Here is a 19418-nt window from a genome sequence, read left to right on the forward strand (position 1 = left end):
AATAAGGAAGATGTTTGTTATTCTTCCTATGTAATGTGTAATATGTTTCTTTCAGGGCTTCAGAAGAGACATGAGGGCAAAGGAGCCAGTGGTGACCAAGGCACTGGACGATGTTGGAATGTTTCTGTCAGAGTTGCCTAGAGAAACTCCATCTCCTGAACAGAGAGGTAATGCTAACTAAGAATTTGCAACAAGCAATCAATAGAGAAGTAAAATAACATGGATACTAATTTAGCCTTTGTTCAGGACATATTTATGTTGGATATTTTTTTCTTGGAACAGAGGTCAGTAGCATTACATCATAGACAGAACAAAAAGATATATAGACGTTAGGGATGGTACGATTCTCAAAATACACTGAATGCAACCATTTTCTTTTTACTCCATTTTTCATAAGCTAAACTTTGTCTGTATACATAAAAGACCCATTTATCTCAAATATTGTTCACAAATCAGCATCAAATCATAGAGCTATCTATAAGCTGCTAAAGTTTCTGGATATTGGCAGAAGCTGGAACACAATATCAAATACACCAATCCAGAGCATCCCAAACATGCTCAATGAGTGACATTGTTGTGCCATTCATCCACAACCATAAGCTCCTGTTGCAGCATGATAATGCATGGCCCCATGTTGATGGATCGGCACACAATTCCTGGAAGCTGAAAACATCCCTGTTCTTGCATGACCAGCACACTCACTGGACTTGACACTTATTGGTCCAGTTGCTGTCAATATCCAGCAACTTCGGCTGCCATTTTGTTGGTCACACCAGATACTGAAATAATGCAAAACCGAACATAGAGTGCCCATTAATTATGCCCAGCCTAGGGCACACCTGTGCAATATTCATTTAATACTTTAATTCAATTGAATACAAATAAGTAAACAATATTTCAGAGATATGGGTCTTTGTGTATATAGAAAAAGTGCTATATCTTTATAACAAAAATTGTCACATAGTTTTGAATAATTTGATACTGATGGGTTGATCTGACTTGCTTGTTGGGTTGGATACTCACATCTCTGTGTTGTCATTTTGGTGCACAAGGAAAGGTTTAATTAAGCCTGCCTCATAGCCCTACTGTAAGCTCCAGCGCTATCTTTTGACATTGGGCCAATGCGCCTCGAGACAGAAGTGCACATCCAGAGCAGGTCATGACTGTGTTGGTCCTGCGTCTCGTAATCAGCCACAATTCCCCTGGAGCGCACCTGTGGACACTAAAATAAGAACATTTTAAAGTAATATTTAAAAAAATAGGTTTTACTATGCTATGATAGAGTTGCCCTCCTTGCTTTAAAAAGCCATATGCTTTACTTGCTAGGCTTGATCAAAGCATGAATCCTTTGCTCCTACTACTTAAAAAAAACTCTTGACATACCTTGTTGCTGCCATTTAGAATCAGTTAATCAAGCAAAACACTGCATTAATAATATAGTGTCATTTTTAATCACTACTATTTGACTAGTCCTCATGCAAAGAGTCAACGTATGTCTCCTCCACAGACAGTTGTCCCCCATTAGCTTGTCTCGTGAGCCACATTCTGAACTCTGCACCTTAGTTACAGCCCAGTAATGTTAAGTTAATGGAGGTTAACTCGCTCATGCACATAGACAGACCGTGCTTGCAGCAGCCTGGTTACACTCAATATTACCGGCATCAGTTAAACCCATTGAACTGTTGTCCTGACCACTGAGAAACAGAACGAAAACTCTTAAATTCAGTCATGATGTGTTAATGAAAAGGAAGCACTGTCATCTTTGAGTGGGCTCTTATATAAATATTTTCACAGTGGCTAATGATAGCACTTACTGGATCAATTTGAGGCTTGATTTTTAAGTAGTGGACATTTTTTAATTCAGAGTTTAGATTTTGGACAGTGTATGTAAACCAAAGAATATACATAAAAGCAGCGTTTTTTTTTTTCCATTAGTATTTTCTGTTAAAAAAAATACGTCTAAGACCAATATGATTTTTTTTTTTGACTATTCTTTCAAAGTTTGACATTTTATATAGCTGACTCATCATTTCTATACATTTTATTGTTGAGGCGTAAAGGTTTGACTTTGAAGAATAAGCAAATTGTACTGAAACAGCATGGAAGCTATCATTGAATCTATAAACTGTATATTCTCCATTGCAAGACTCCAAACTTACTTCCATTGTTATATTCTGTAATAAATCTACGTTTCATTACAACAAACAAAAACAAAGCCGAAATCCCCTCTATCTTATCAGGGAGGCGCAGCTGAATGTGTTGTGCCTTATCTCATATTTACGCGTCCCATCTCAAAAAAACAAGTCTACCAGCTCTTCATCTTGCGTCACAAACCTATTTTTCCTCCTCTTTATATATCTTTTCGCAGATATCAGCCCGGAGGAGCGAGCACAGCACGTGGGCCGGGTCCTGCGCAAAGAGGCAGATGACGTGACAAACCGATGGGACCGGCTGTGTGTGGACGCGGCAGAGTGGCAGAGGAGGCTGGAGTTGGCCCTGGACCGTCTGATGGAGCTCCAGGAGGCCCAGGACCTGCTGGACGGGCAGCTGAGGCAGGCAGAGATGGTGCGCGACGCCTGGGAGCCCGTAGGAGACCTGGTGCTGGACTCATTGCCCGAGCACATCGAGAGGGTCAAGGTTAGATATCAGCCAATATGGGATTTGACACGCCCGATGCTTCTTCTTTTTTTAGGATTCAGAGCAGCCCGATGATGTTTCCCGAATAAAAAAAATGAATCACTGTCAATCCAGTTACAGTTGAGAAAGCGCACTGTTTTAAGAGCGCTTTTGGGGAAACATTTATAGATTCTAAAATAAATCACATAAAAGTTGACCTTCCCTGAATAGTTCTTTGAATGAATTTGTCATGTTACAGCCTTATTTAAAAGATGATTCAATTCATAATTTGCCTTAATCAATAGCCTATAATGACAACTTGAAAGAAGGTTGTTATAAAACTTTGCAAAGTTATTAAAAAATGTAAAAACAAAAAAGCACTTGATTGAGGTCAGCCGGTGGTAAAATAATTTGTTTGGACATGTTTGGGAAAGCACACACCTGTCTATATAAGGTCCACAGTTAACAGGTAAGTTCTAAGAATTTTCTGTAGACCTCCGAAACAGGCTTGTCACAGATCTGGGGAAGGGTACAGAAACATTTCTGCAGCATTGAAGGTTCCTATGAGCACAGTAGCGAGCATCGTGAATGAGCTGGCTGCCCGGCCAAACTGAGCAATCGGGAGACAAGGGCCTTAGTCAGGGAGGTGACCAAGAACCCGATGATCACAGATCGCCAGTGTGTATGTGTGGAGAGAAGAACCTTCCAGAAGAACTATCTTAGCAGCACTCCAATCAGGCCTGTATGCTAGAGTGGCCAGACAGAAGACACTCCTCAGTGAAAGGCACATCACAGCCTGGAGTTAGCAAAAAGGCACCTGAAGGACTCCCAGACCATGAGAAACAAAATTCCCTGGTATAATGAAACAAAGATTGAACTCTTTGGCTTGAATAGCAAACATCATGTCTGGAGGAAACCTGGCTCCGCTCATCACCTGGCCAGTACCTTCCCTACAGTAAACCATGGTGCGAGCAGCATCATGCTGTGGGAACGTTTTTCAGCAGCAGGGACGGGGAGACAAGTCAGGATCAGCAGAAAGATGAATGCAGCAGTGTACGCAGACATCCTTGATGAAAACCTGCTCCAGAGCCTCTGGACCTCAGACTGGGGCAAAGGTCCATCTTCCAACAAGAAAAGATCCTAAGCACACAGCCAGGATAAGATAAGATAAGCCTTTATTTGTCCACACAATGGGGAAATTCCACTGTTGCAACACAAGTAGGTACAGAAGTAAAAGAACAGATAACTTATAGAAACACTCTTAATAGAAAAGCTCTTATAAAAGCTCTTATATTGTCAATAAAACGTTTTTTAAAAAGTAATAATAGTAACAAAAGTAATACTCTTATTTACAGCAGTTATATGGGCAGAGAATATTGCACCAATATGATTGACATTATGTCAGAGATAACGTAACGGCCCAGCCAGAGTCCAGACTTTAACCCAATCTCTGGAGAGATCTAAAAATGGCTGTGAACCGATGCTCACCATCCAACCTGATGGAGCTTGAGAGGTTCTGCAAAGACAAATAGGGGAAAGTACACACACCTGGGTGTAGCAGGCTTGTAGCATTATACAGTGAACCCTCGTTTATCGCGGGGGTTACGTTCCAAAAAGAACCCGCGATAGGCGAAATCCGTGAAGTAGAAACCTTTATTTTTTTACAGTTATTATACAATGAAATACTCCATAAAACATTGAAGCTCACGCGCGGCGCCGCTCTCACCGGCCTCTCACGCAGCTCACACGCGCCGCTCTCACCGGCCTCTCACGCAGCTCACACGCGCCGCTCTCACCGGCCTCTCACGCAACTCACACGCGCCGCTCTCACCGGCCTCTCACGCAGCTCACACGCGCCGCTCTCACGCGCCGCTCTCACCGGCCTCTCACGCAGCTCACACGCGCCGCTCTCACCGGCCTCTCACGCAGCTCACACGCGCCGCTCTCACCGGCCTCTCACGCAACTCACACGCGCCGCTCTCACTGGCCTCTCACGCAGCTCACACGCGCCACTCTCACCGGCCTCTCACGCAGCTCACACGCGCCGCTCTCACGCGCCGCTCTCACCGGCCTCTCACGCAGCTCACACGCGCCGCTCTCACCGGCCTCTCACGCAGCTCACACGCGCCGCTCTCACCGGCCTCTCACGCAGCTCACACGCGCCGCTCTCACCGGCCTCTCACGCAGCTCACACGCGCCGCTCTCACCGGCCTCTCACGCAGCTCACACGCGCCGCTCTCACCGGCCTCTCACGCAGCTCACACGCGCCGCTCTCACCGGCCTCTCACGCAGCTCACACGCGCCGCTCTCACCGGCCTCTCACGCAGCTCACACGCGCCGCTCTCACCGGCCTCTCACGCAGCTCACACGCGCCGCTCTCACCGGCCTCTCACGCAGCTCACACGCGCCGCTCTCACCGGCCTCTCACGCAGCTCACACGCGCCGCTCTCACCGGCCTCTCACGCAGCTCACACGCGCCGCTCTCACGGGCCTCTCACGCAGCTCACACGCGCCGCTCTCACCGGCCTCTCACGCAGCTCACACGCGCCGCTCTCACCGGCCTCGCAAACCTCAATTTGGCAAGCTGTTTTAAGTACGTGTACATATTAATCCATAACGTTATTGACACACAGGTAGAGAAGACGTGGAGAGACTGTTTAGCCAATCAGAATGCAGAACACAATGCATGATGCAAATCCGTGAAGCAGCGAGTCCGTGAAAAGTGAACCGCGTTATAGCGAGGGATCACTGTACTCAAAAATACTTGAGACCGTCAAGGTGCTTCAACAAAGTATTTTCTTAATACATTTGCACAGCATTCAAACAACCTTCTTTCATGTTGTCACTATGGGATATTGTTTGTTGAGTTTTGAGGCAATTTTGCAATAAGACATAACAAAATGTGGAAAAAGTGACGACTTTCCGGATGCACTGTATATCAGAAGATTGCCAGATTGATGTCACACATGAATCAATCTGGAAAGGCTTTCGCCAAAAGCTGTCGGTGCGTTTAAAAAAATATTTCACGGTGATTGGTGAAATCGTTGCAGCGGAAGAAGCAGAAAAATCTAAATTGTGTTAAATCCAGTGTTCAGAAAAGCAGTCAACCTTCTCATCTAAAAATGTACAAAGTGTGCACATTTTTATAAACAAAATAGTCCTTATTTCTCTTTAAATTGGCCGAAGTACGGCCGTCACAGCCGCCATGTTTGTTTTGATTCGGTTGTTTTGAATTCCGCCCAAACTCCAATGCTGCTCTGACTGGTTCCAGTCCCGCCATGTTAAACCACTGGTGGGAACTGCAAACAGATCAGCTTGTGAGTTTGTGAACTCACAAAAATTGCTTAAATTCATCGTGCTGGCAATTATTTTGTGTTTGAAATTACATTATTTTATCCATAAAAGAGTGTTTTATTGTCATCAAAACCATTTAATTTCTTTGATACCCCTAATTTGTAAAATAGATCAATATACAGTACACTCTAATCAGAAGCCATTATTGATTTGTCAGGCTTTAATCTGAGCATATAATCATTATTTAATTATGTGTGTTTTAGACTAATCTCTTCATATTTACTCATTGAAGGTCATCTACACATTATGAATGATTTATGGGATTTTTCAAGTAATCCTATATAATCCTCTCAATAATCTGCATAGGTACAATCATTATTTTGTTCCTTGGCAATGGCAATAAACCTTTTCTGATTTTGATTCTGATCAATTTCTGATCAATATTGTCAGTCTTTCTTCTCCATTGTGAAATCACTGTGTGCACTAATGTGTGTTTACAGGAGTTTCAGGAAGAAATCGCTCCTATAGAAAATGATGTAAAACATATGAACCATCTGGCATCCACGTTCCAACCGCATGACATCCAGCTGTCTCCTAGCAACCGTGAACGCATCGAGGAACTGAACACCCGCTGGGAACTTCTCCAGGTACCGCCACTACAATTGTACACGTTTAACTACTGTATGCATGGTGGAGTGGACGAGGTTAACTTATCTTATAACTGTAATATCTGTGACCATGTGTTATAGACAGTAAGAAAGTGGACGCAGGATCTTATCATTATATTGCATTGACATTATGTGTTTCCAAAGTGCTGTACACAGTGAAATAATAGTTAACACAGTAAATGAACACCATAAACCAAAACCTTAAAAAAACTAAATAAAATAAAAATGATAACCACATTGTAAAAAAAAAACAATAAAATTAACAAATAGGCATATATAAAAAAAAAAAAAACAGAGGACCACACAACTCATACAGTGTCAAAAGCCAGAGAATAAAAGTGGGTCTTAATACGCTCAAAAACTACTCTATAAACTCAAAACCCATGACATAAAGTTGTAACGTATATACAGCATTTAAGGGGTGCTAAACCAGGATTGAAACGGGTTCTGGTTCTTGTCGATTAATCGGCAAACTCAATGAGAGGAAGGTATTGCCAGCCAAATTTAAAGGCAAAGTTGGACTTAAAACTACCTCTGCTGGTAGTTGGTTCCATTCTGGGAGAGTGAGTGGAAAACAAGTTTCTATGTACTGGGTTTTAAAATCCGATACTGCAAAAAGTTGATTGGCGACCCCTACTTTCTCACAGTGTCAAACATGCATTAAAATTGTAAAACAAATCTCATAATTGTTATTTGTTATTGAAAAATTTGCATATTCTATGTTTCGGAAATAAATCATAAACCTCCTTTTGTTCACTTGGTTCAGCCCGTATGTGCGGTACATTTACTGCTCCAGTAACTCTCCCCTACAGACTGACATTCTCACCTCTCTGCTTTTGAAATTGTTTTAACACAACCTGACGGGGGATTAAACTGGTGTTTTAGCTGTTTATCATCGCTAAACTAAGAGAGAGCTGAGTAAACAGGAGAGGAGAGGCTAGGAGTTTGAGCACGTCAGTTTTCCCCACACTGTGATGGGGCTTTCTGTCTCTGCTTGCACTGTCTCTCCTCTAAAGTTTACAGCGAGTGTTCGTTCTGTCTGTGGACCAGAGGCTGAAGGTTGTTCCTTGCACAATGAGCAGGTTTTACAGACGCGACACAACAAAATGGGTCCGAATAGTGGCGCTTGGTCCAGTCTGTGTGGGCATTTCAGTGGCAACAGTGCATCAGTGTGCTCCATGTGCTCTGGCGGTGGAGCTTGTGCTGAGCAGGGAAATCATACTGTGGATGTTAGAGGGAACAGAACCAACCACCACATAGTAGGTTTATTAGTGGCTTTCACTAGCATTCATTACTCTTCACTCAAGTGACTAATTTTAATTCTAGTATGGTTTAAATTGCATTTTTATAATAATAAATATATATATATATATATATATATATATATATATATATATATATATATATATATATATATATATATATATATATATATATATAACAATGATATAGAAATAGAAAATGATTGTTATATTGTTTAAAATAATAGTATTGTTTTATTATTGATTACAATAAGAGTATTATCATAATTATATCTAATATAATATATATACATATTATATTTATATATCCTATTTTTACGCATTGAGCAGTCACAACCCTCCCTGAAATTTCTTTGGGTATAAATTGGCCCCCTGGATAAAACTTAATATAAAGATACAGTTTCAGCCCTGAATAGATCCTCAAAGGTAAGGCTTTTCGCACATCTCTCATGTGGAAAGCCATGTTGGAGAGTAATCAAGTCTGCATTTGGGACTAAACAAGTATGAATATTCAACGAGAATTCACCGTCATTTTTCAGCTCTAACAAATAGAAGACAGTCCTTCACTTTGATAAAACTATTGACTTAAGTTTTATATAGATTATCAACAAAACTTGAACAAGCCTCTGTTTCCTTGGACGTATTGTGCCGAGACTGCACTAAAACCAGAATTTCCTCAGAGCGCCATCAGAATTCAGCCTATTAATGCAGCGGTTGTTCTGACACAAGAAACGTGCAGCATAACGGGCGTAAAAACACAACGAACAGTGCGGAGTGTGGCTGCAGCACGAGAGGGCGCCTTCATGTGTCGTGCACGTGTTGGTGCGCGCTGCAGATACACATATGTAGATGTGTTAAAGCACTAAATACTCTACCGCTTTACTGCATTATGTTTCTTAACCACTAGTTTATACAAGATGAAGTAGAGAGGAGTGTGACATTGGAGGAGAGGAGGAGACGGACAAACAGGCTTGTGCATGTGTCTGTGCAGGAATACAGGGAGGAGTCTTAAAGGAGGAAATACAAATATAAATTCCTACTTTACATCTGTAACAAAGAAATAGCAAGAATGTTTTTTGTCTTTAAAAAGCCCCAGATGGCCTGCTTGTATCGGATAAAATTAGCACATGACAGATTTTTGACAAACTGGGTCACAAAGAATTACGTATGTCTAGCAAAACCTCTGAAACACAGTTTTAATCATTGTATCTAATTCAATCTTACATAATTCGTTTTTCAGCATGGAAACACCAAATTATAGATGAAACAACATCCAGCCAAACTATTTCTTCATATTTATCTTAATTTCATGAAATAACTTAAAATGTTATCTATCATTTAGCAATATTCTGTCTTGACCTTTTTTGCCCCCTTGGTCATGTTTATGTCCATTTATTCTTACTGTCTAATAAAGATGCCTTGCTAACTGCTTTTTTGTAGCTGCTTGTGAGTGTGTGGGCGCCTATTAACAAAAATCTAAAATGACCCAAATGAAAAGCCTCCTCAGTTTGGCAGTATCAGAGGCTACACATGGTTTGCCTTAATCACTTTTGATAAACCTGGTGACGTCCATGTTGGAACAGGGACAGTGATGGTGAACGGTGCTGACACATACAGCCAATCAGCTGCCAGGGTGCACAGCTAAAGCAGGGGGGTAGGATGGGGGGTCCTGGGAGGAGATGGGCCCCTGGGTAATGGGACAGACGGCCGGACCCTCTGAAGTTTGCAGCGGAGCAGATGGTGGCTTGTACACATACAGGCACAAGCTTACCTGTAACAAGGTGAAGACACTGTAGGTGTAAACTTGGGGATACTTATGATTTTGACATTTTCTGTCTTTCTTTTCATTCAAATTATGTCACTCTATAACAAAGCTCCTGTTCACTGCGTAAAAATGAAATGTAAAAAGATTTGCTTTTTATTCTGTAACACTTAATTGAGCAAATAGTTTATTAAATATGATGAGTATTAATTAGTAATAGTATTATTAAAAGCAGTTACTTTGCAGTGCATGCTTAGTTACTAGTAACTTTTTTACCATTTATTAATTTACACAATTTTCAAAGTTAAGTATGAATATTATTTTGCATTAAAATTGTTGGTGACAATTTTTTTTTATTTTATTTTTTATTATTTTTAGGCTGAGCAAAATAATATGTCTGTTTGCCGTAACCCGACCGACCTGCTATGAGAGCATTTTGCTGAAAAAACGTCAAAATCTTTTATTTTTCAATTATTTCGCCGACTCACCGACCGGTCTTTCCTGAACCACCGTGTCGAATATTTTTATCACGCTGGTAAATCTGACTTTCATCTCAAAGGACTGATGACGCACTGCGCACCGCATGCGCGACTTCATTTTCAGTCCTCCACATGTGTCTGTAATTAAACAGGATGCGCGTAGGAGTCGTCATATTGCCTTTTATAAATTAGTTTACTTACGTCGGCGCCACTGACGTGTCCATAGTAATGTCACCCTCTGTCGGTGTGTGAAATTTGACTTACGCAAATGCATTCTGGGATTGAAACACGCCCAGCAGCGTCATCACAACAAACATGGCGGCGCCCGTGTCCCCCGCATGTTCCCCCCGCTCGCCTTCGCTACCAAAATAAAGGATAGCGGCGTACAAAAGGTTGAAATTGAATCGATTGAAATATCTTAAAATTGTGAGATTTAGTCTCCCGATTGGGTTGATAGAGACGTTTTCCGTCATTGACTGTTGAAGCCTGACCCCTGGTGGTCACTCCGACTCAAAAAATGACAAAATTTGGATCTTTTTTTCTTGCCTTCAATGTAAAAATAATAAGAATTTGCCTACCGTCCGACCCACTTGAAAAATGTTGACTCAGGTTACAGCAAACAGACAATTTATTTGGGGTAGCCATAGTACTATTATTATAATCATTATGATTTGGTCGGGACAGTGCATGTTAATGAACATGCCAGATTGATGTGAACAGTGATGGGTGAAATGTCTTGCCCAGGGGCACAACGACAGAGTGCACTACTGCCCCACTGCGGCCCCTGGTGTTCTAATGTTTTATTGTCCAAGTACTATCTAAGCGCATCCTGACGAGATTTGGCCTTAAAAGTTAAAAGTTGGTATGGCCAACTTACAATGCTTAAATGTTTCCTTGTACTTTTAATAGCTGATGTTGGACATCTGTGTCCATGAGCGTCAAAGGAATGAAAATCTTGCATTGTTGCTACAGCAACAACAATTGAACAAAATCAAATGTATCTTTGAATGGTGAAAAGTCCTCAAAATGTTGCCTATAAACAGGAAGCTGAAATTCATAAATACAAACTTCACATAAAATGATTATCCTATTGATTGGTTGATCTTTGCTTATCACAATGTTAAGAGCCCATCGAGGTTGAAGGGGCAAATATTACAGAATGATTCTAAACCTCCTCCAATTGTCTTAAGTACAAAGACAGTCAACCGTGTGTGTGTGTGCGTGTGTGTGTGTGTGTGTGCGTGTGTGTGTGTGAGTGTGTGCGTGCGTGCGTGCGTGTGCGTGTGAGTGTGAGTGCGCGTGTGTGCGTGGGTGAGTTGAAGCTGTACCTGTTCCCGGGTCACTGTGCGCCCCGAAAGGTCAAATCTGATTGGCTGTTCCTCGGTGGCACAGTGCACTCCCAGTAAATTACGATAAATTCCTCCTCAACAATCGCACTCCTCTCATTTGTACAACTCCTAATTAGGTTCCCGTGGATACAGGCAAAAACAACTCGTGCAGGAACGGAGTGAGTGAGGCGGTTTGCAAGGTAATTTTCAACTGTTCATGTCACATTGGACTGTATGTTGAAGTTAGGACAGTAGTTTCATTTCATCTTATTGTTGGGATGTTAATCAAATTGCTCAACACAAAAATTGCTTTGAGTTTTGAAGGATTTACTGCCCGGAGCAAAAATGTGTCGGTAATAGATGTCCACATGCCAATCCGAATTCTGTGCACTGCCTGGTAACATCAGATCATTGGACATCATTGGAATTACATAAAATATGGTGCCAATCTAAAGTCATAGCCCCTTGCTTTAGGCTGTCTTTTATAGTGTGAATTATGCATCAGATTAGAAAGGCAAATCTAATCAGAGCTTTTGATAAATGTCTTCACCACAGCAAGGAAGCATTTGTCACCAGAAAAGATCTGTGATATGGGATTTTATGGACAAGTACAGTGATTAAGTGCAGTGGAAAATGTTTAGTGTGACAAAAAGAAGCTGGTTGTAGCAAATAGTGGCTAAGGCCCTGTTCAAACCTGGCATTAAAATGTGTTATGTCTATCACAAACATGTACATTCATTCATTATACTGACAAAAAATTGACATTAGATGGTCTAGTAAGACATATTTATTACCATGTAGATTTCCTTTGCAAATCATGTACTTTTTTACCTTGTGGGTTATTTATTTTTCTCTAGAATGAACTGAATTTGGTCTTAAAGGAAAACTAAATGGCTGCAGTATTCACCGCTCCTTTGTAGACCTAAGTAAGATGAGCCGTCTATTATACTTCACATGTGGCCCATTTAGATTTTTAAGTTCCACACTCTTCCTGTAAAACACAAGCCAATATCCATTTAGACTTCAATGATGAAGAATTAACTTCCTCCAAGTGCTTCATCAGAACCCTGGGGACACATTATACCCAATCTCACGTTAGATTAAAATGGGCCAGATCACATTCCATCACTTTATGGCAGGGCTTCTCAAACTTTTTCTGGTGCACCCCAGGAGAGGACGCACTCACGTTAGTTCTCGTCACTGTGGATCACTTCTACCAACGCGGGTCCACGATGTCACACACAGACTGCTTTCTGCACTGAGCTGACTCATACCGCTGCATTTAGGTTTCGCATTTAACACAAAAAGCACGCGGGATCAAAGTGGAAAGGAAACCAATGCACACATATTCTTCAGATATGCGGTATATCACCAAATGAGCGGTTAGAAGGGGAGCAAGACTCAAAAAGTGGAGGGAGCGAAAAGGGAGCATATACTGTGCATGAGGCCAAAGCTGTGACTCGTTCTAAACCCTCGGCAAACGTGTGAGGGGCACAGATGCAGAATGAGCCACTGCTTTCTCATATTTAGAGATTAACACTGTGTAGTTTATCTGTTGCTCAAAACATGTCTGTCACGCGTGATGTGTGCAAAGGTCTCGCGCACCCTTTGGTACGGCCCTGTGCCCCCCCAAACGGGTGCTACCCATACTTTGAGAAGCTCTGCTCTATGGATTTCAATGGCAGTTTGAACAGCACCTTAGAAAACAATACGGAGTAAAATGTGCCCCGACAAACGTAGAAACTTAAAATCAATGTGACCGTTAACCAGAACAGTTACAGCGTACATCTTTAAGTAATGTGTTGACTCATATATAGTTGTACATGAGGTGTAGATGATTTGGCGCAGTTATCCCTTCTCCATCTCTTCAGACAGCTCATTCCGTACTAGCTAATTCCCTCACTACAAATTCAATTACCCACGACGCACTTGTATTTCTGCCACCCCCCCATCCTTCGTCCTCCCCCCTCCTCGGAACCCATCTGCCCGTTTTTTGTCGTTTTCCGCCTGTTTTTTCCATATCCCACTGCTCTCCGTGACGCAAGCAGCCTCCCTGTGTATTCGCGACATCACATTATAAACCAATTTATTACCGGAGAAATGCATGTGTTGAGTTCTCTTGTGGCTTTCGAATAATTGTTTCCTGACAGTGTGTTGTGCTTTGCTTCATCGTTATTAGATTATGAAAAAGTCTTTATTGTATAGTAATGGGAAAGCCTTCTGGTTAGTTCACTGTCGCTCTGTAAATTTCACAATTAATCTCAATTTGAGGCGCCATCTGTCGTCTTAGCTTTGCTCTACTCCTACTATGTATTGATCTTCTGTCTGTGGTGGGTGGGGACTACAACTGCAACTCAAGTCTATGTAGAAAATAATTTATACATTCCAGGCACAACCATTCATTGTGAAGTTGACACAAACCCTCCTGTGTTTTCATCTAAATTGTATTAAGCATGTAGTACAACCTCCCCTAATTTGACGTGCATATAATCATGCTTTTCTTTATCTGTCAATTTGCCGTTTGACTGAAAAATAAAAGTTAAAATTACTGGAAGTAGAATGGGGTTCTAACAGTTCAAAATATAGAGACAATGAAGACGGACACATTTTCTGACAGTTTAAACAATAATTAAAAAGAAATAAAGGTGATATCAGGTATTAGTTTGAGTCAAAAATAACTATTGTGTAATGTATATAGATTGTTGTCCCTTTTTAACAATATGGTTGCTAGGTAACAGTTACGGAACGACCTTGAGTCACATCTTCTGCTCATGTCCAAACATGAAGTAATATCATAAACGTCACCAAAATTGTCCAAAGTAAAATCTTGAATATACTATATTCAGGGTCACTTTGTTTTAATGAAATGTGTAGTCTGACCTGTCATATTCACTTTCAGGTTATTAAGGTTCATCTAAGATTACTTTATTATCAGTAAAAAAAAAAAATCTATCCGCATCACGCATAACTGACTCAAACCTAAATAGGTCCTACCCAGAATATTCAATTTAAAATGTGCACTATGTAACTTTTCTGGTGTGATGGTTTGGGGGATGTTCTTGTCCTGCCTATAATGTCCCACAGCCTATTACAGATGTTTATAATGCTTCAAAAATATATACTTGGAAAAACATTTGTTCTTACTGTGAGCTGACTCCACAGATCTGAGCTGTTATTTACTTGTCCTGGTTGCGTTACCTACTTGATTCCATGGAGATACATAGAGTACGTGTGGAACATCCCATGCAAAGCAATAAATAAATCTCAATGGCGTAATGCAGGTGGGGGACCTGAAACCAGAGAAGTTGCAGAGACCACCTTTAAATTGACAGCCACCATATTCATTATTTTTGCTTTGATTATCGTGTTTTTGTGTGATCATTTTACTATAGCATCCAGCAAACCCATGATTGAGCTTTTTGCATGTTTTATGGTCAGAAATGGCAAAACCATGCATTCCCATTGCTTTTGTTTCACCTCATATACATTTTCAATCCGTAGCATCTTAGCATTGGTCTAATGTTGCTATCTAATTTAGGTATCCATCAGTGAGCGCTTGCAGCAGTTGACAGACGAGCACAAGGAGTACATGGGTAAGTCCACTCACACGCACTCACACAAACGCTCGGGCTGCTGACAGTTGACAAGCTACTCTGATAAGACAAGGGGCTAAGACTTCACCGCCATCTTGGTTTCTTTCATCCAATAAGGCACACTGTCAGGTCACCAAGCTAATCTGAATAACAGCCACAGATAAGTGAGCAGGAGTATGTTAAACCAGATCAATATGTTTAGGTTTAGGCTTTTTTTTTTACTCTTTGCGGAATGCTAATGTGATCTTAAACATATGCGACCAAGGCTTTCTTCAGTGTCACAATATATATAGATGCAAATTGACAATTTGGGGGTAGCCTTTTCTGGAATGTTCCACAGTATTTCATTGAACGAATCAGTCTTGGATGTATAATAAAAACATGCATTCTTACTGTGAGCGGTCGTAGATCCGCTAGATAAGAAAGGTTTTCTATCTTCAAGGCACTCAAAATGTTTTACATCAAGGAACCACCTACCCATTCACATACACATTCACACACCAGTGTATCAGACACAACAACTGAGGCAGAGCCTATTGTAAATGTTTTTAGTGTAGGGGAAACCGGTAGCCTTGCCAGCAAGATAAGATCTTGCAATTTTTGTGAGTTCACAAACTCTTGAGAATCCATCGTATTAGGCTGACTCGTTTGCAGTCCGCTCCTGTGGTAAACGAGCCAATCACATGGCATTTAGGGCCCGCAGATAGGACTGGATCCAATCACAGAGCAGCATTGTGGTTTAAGTGGAGGTCAAAACAACCCGAACCAAAACAAACATGGAGGTGCTGACAGCCGTCCTTCGGACTATTTGAGTAGAAGTGCGGACTCTCTTGTTTTTCAAAAACATGCAAACAATGGCACTTAATTCATTTGTGGATGAGAAAGAGGACTAATTTTCTGAACCCTGGATTTAACACAATTTAGATTTGTTCTGCTTCTTTCGCTGTTGTGATGCTTCGACTAATCAGTGTAAGGTTTTTTTAATGTCCTGATGGCTTTTTTGTTGTTGTTTTTTTAAGATTTTCTTTCCCGTATGCTTTATTGGACAGGAAAGGAAAGAAGTGAAATGGGGGCTGAGAGAAAAGGGAGGACATGCAGTAAATTTTCAAAATGTCTTTGGAATTCAAACCCACAACACTACGACTCGGGTGCACTTAGAGACTGGCATATGTGGGCTGTGCCTTAACCACTCAACCACCGGGCAGCAGTGGTGGCTTTTGACGAAAGCGTTCCCAGATTAATTAATGTGAAGAACTCAATTCAGAGTGAGAAACATCAATCTGGCCGAGAGTGTAGCCCGGGTCCTTATTGCTGTGTGGCAAAAGCACTAGCCGCTGCGTCACCATAACACCCTCTCTCTCTCTAAAGCATTCTAGGAGCCAAGCTAGTACCACTCAAACTGATACGATTCACTTCACCAGTGGAAACACTTTCACTTGATTCTTTTTGTGAGTAAATATTTCTTGATTGAGATGGTTAAAACATATAAATGGAAGAATATAAGGGTAAAAAAATGAATGTAAGAGGTAGAGGTAGAAGAAATATTATATATTATGGCAAACAAACTGGCAAACCCAAAAAATGCAGAAACAGAATTTATTGACAAAACTGGCAGAAAAAGGTCCTGGGAGGCAGATGAGAAGGTGGAGTGGCAGACTGATTTAGCTGGCAGAAGTTGACAGGAACAGAAGCTGGTCATACTAGAGGCATTGGAGCAAACGGAAAAAGAATCACAGGTAAGTATCAAAAATGACAAAATAGCTAAATCAAAAAGAAGCCCGAAGGAACTGGCACTGAAGGATAGGCTGTAACAGGAAGGATTTATGGATATAGTGAAAGAGGACATGAAGTTAGTTGGTTGAGAACAGGCTAAATGGAAGCAGATAATTCACTGAAATAGTATACAGTGCATTCGGGAAGTATTTACAGGGCTTAACTTTTTCCACATTTTGTCATGTTGCAGCCTTATTCCAAAATGGATTCTATCAGTTATTTGCCTCAAAATTCTACAATTAACACCCCATAATGACAACTTGAAAGATTGTATTGCAAATTTTAAAAAAGAACCGCACATGAACAAGTATTCACAGTCAGTTTGTCATGATACCCCAAATAGGGCTCAGGTACACAATTTTACCGCCGATCCTCCTTGAGACGCATCTACAACTTGACTGGAGTTCACTTCTGGTAAATTCAGTTGATTGGGCATCATTTGGAAAAGCACACGCCTGTCTATGTAGATGGTCCCATAGTTAACAGTGTCAGAGCACAAACCAAGCCATGAAGTCCAAGGAATTGTCTGTTCAGGGGTTCAAGGGCCTTAGGCAGGGAGGTGACCAAGAACCTGATGGTCACTCTGACAGATCTGACAAAAAGGAACCCGAAGGACTCTCAGACCATGAGACATAAAATTCTTTGGTCTAATGAAACAAAGATTGACCTCAATAGCAAACGTCATTTTTGGAGGAAACCATGCACCGCTTATCACCTGGCCAGTGCCTTCCCTACAGTGAAGCATGGTGGTGGCAGCATCATGCTGTGGGAATGTTTTTCAACTTGCTGACGAGGATCAACGAAAAGATGAATGCAGCAGTGTACAGAGAGTTCCTTGATGAAAACCTGCTCCAGATCACTCCGGACCACAGACCGGGGCGAGGGTTCATCTTCCAACAAAACAAGATCCTAAGCACACAGCCCGGATAAAAAAGGAGTGGACAACTCTGTGAATGTCCTTAAGTGGCCCAGCCAGAGTCCAACTTAACATTTCTGGAGAGATCCGAAAATGGTTGTGAACCGATGCTCACCATCCAACCTGATGGAGCTTGAGAGATTTTGCAAAGAAGAATGATAGGAGCTTTCCAAAAATAGGTGTTAGCATTATACTCCAAAAGACTTAAGGCTGTAATTAGTGACAAAGGTGCTTCAACAAAGTTTTGAGCAAAGCCCGGGAATAGTTATGTACAGGTGCTTGTATTTAATTTAATACATTTACAAATAATTCAAACAACCTTTTTTCGCATTGACATTATGGGTTATTAAGTCAGTGTAATCCCTCATTCGTCCAGGAGTTTTTCTAAAAACAGTGTCTGGATGACTAAAACTGCATTTTTTTCTACATTAAGGGGTATTGTTAGAATTTTGAGGCGAATGATGAATTCAATTTTTTTGGGAATGAGAGAATGTGGAAAAAGTGAGCATTGAAGCGCTGTGAATACTTCCTGCACTGTAGCTTTAATACCAAATGTGGTAAAGAAACAGCTTGTATGTATGGCCTCAAAAAGCCTATTGACCTTATTCTGCTCCGCCCAGTTTTCCCTCTTTTACTCATATATTACCACTTCCGTTGTAATCGCATTTCGGGTCCAGCAGGAACTCCGTTGGTTTTTAATGGAGAATGAGGAAAAAGTCTTGCCGCTAAAACATGCTATACATGACTTATTTATTTAAAAATATCCAATGTTCATGTGCACCAACAAGTCAACAAAGCATCGATTCCCTGGGTGGCCGAAAATGGCTTTTTAGTCTGTGTACAACTTATTTTCTCTAATATAACCCGAAGAAGGATTACGTTGTATGGCAGCGCTCAGACGGGCTTCCAGAAATAGGTGAATAGCATATGCACAGAAGTAGAAAAGAAAGCTGATCTCTTGATTATATGAGTAGCATTTCAATAAATTTCAATTCAGAAAATCTCAGCTGATTGTGCCATGTGTCATGATGTAAATGATTAGGTGGACGTGACCTGGTGAACAAAAGTAAACATGGTCATGACAGGAGGCACTGGATCCTATCTCGCTTCAAAAGAATGGGCCATTAATTATCATACACTCTGCATAGAGTATACTAGTATAGCATTTATTGTAACAGCTGTACTAGTTGTCAGATAGCAGTAATAATTGTGATAACATGTGTAGTACTATTGGTAGTAGTAATAGAAGCAAACAATTATACAACTATTTTACTTCTACATACTACTTTAATTTAAAGCAATTGTAGGTTTACTTAAAAACAAATTTGGGTGCACTATTTAATATATAGTAATAATATTCTTAACTAGAAAAAAATACTTTCATAGACTTGTATATTAGCGGACCAACCATAGTACCCCATGATGTTTAGATAATGTTGAAAGACAAAATGCTAGTTTGCATATGCATGTTAATACACTCAGCATGCATACTGGCAGCTGTCCCATGATGCATTGCTTTGTTTTTAGTGCTGCAAATTTCACCCGTGAGGCACAATAAGGCTTATACAGCGAGTCCTTCCCATCCTGCTTTCTGATTGGTTTAAGACACATTCCAACTGTGCAGACAATTCCCCAGAAACAGCCTTTGTTTTACAGCTTGGTGTGCCAGCTCTTGTGGGCATAATAAGTGAAGATAATTAGCCATATTTCTCATGTTTTTGCAGTTT

General features: G+C 41.0%; 1 protein-coding gene across 17 annotated transcripts in view; it reads left to right on the forward strand.

Annotated features, from left to right (window-relative positions):
- dmd (dystrophin) overlaps window positions 1–19418 on the forward strand; it is a 243449-nt gene that overhangs the window by 171124 nt on the left and 52907 nt on the right. For 11 of the 17 annotated variants that reach the window (XM_072440238.1, XM_072440244.1, XM_072440234.1 and 8 more), the window contains 5 exons: window positions 56–167; window positions 2369–2637; window positions 6411–6557; window positions 11547–11609; window positions 14948–15002. In XM_072440238.1, the coding sequence (XP_072296339.1) occupies window positions 56–167; window positions 2369–2637; window positions 6411–6557; window positions 11547–11609; window positions 14948–15002 (646 nt within the window). The remainder of the gene's footprint in view (window positions 1–55; window positions 168–2368; window positions 2638–6410; window positions 6558–11546; window positions 11610–14947; window positions 15003–19418) is intronic. The other 6 variants (XM_072440239.1, XM_072440246.1, XM_072440245.1 and 3 more) reach the window with 1 other exon arrangement.

The sequence above is a fragment of the Eucyclogobius newberryi genome, unplaced genomic scaffold (assembly GCF_026437365.1).
Source record: "Eucyclogobius newberryi isolate DKJ021-1_F unplaced genomic scaffold, fEucNew1.0.hap1 SCAF_117, whole genome shotgun sequence".
Taxonomy (NCBI): domain Eukaryota; kingdom Metazoa; phylum Chordata; class Actinopteri; order Gobiiformes; family Gobiidae; genus Eucyclogobius; species Eucyclogobius newberryi.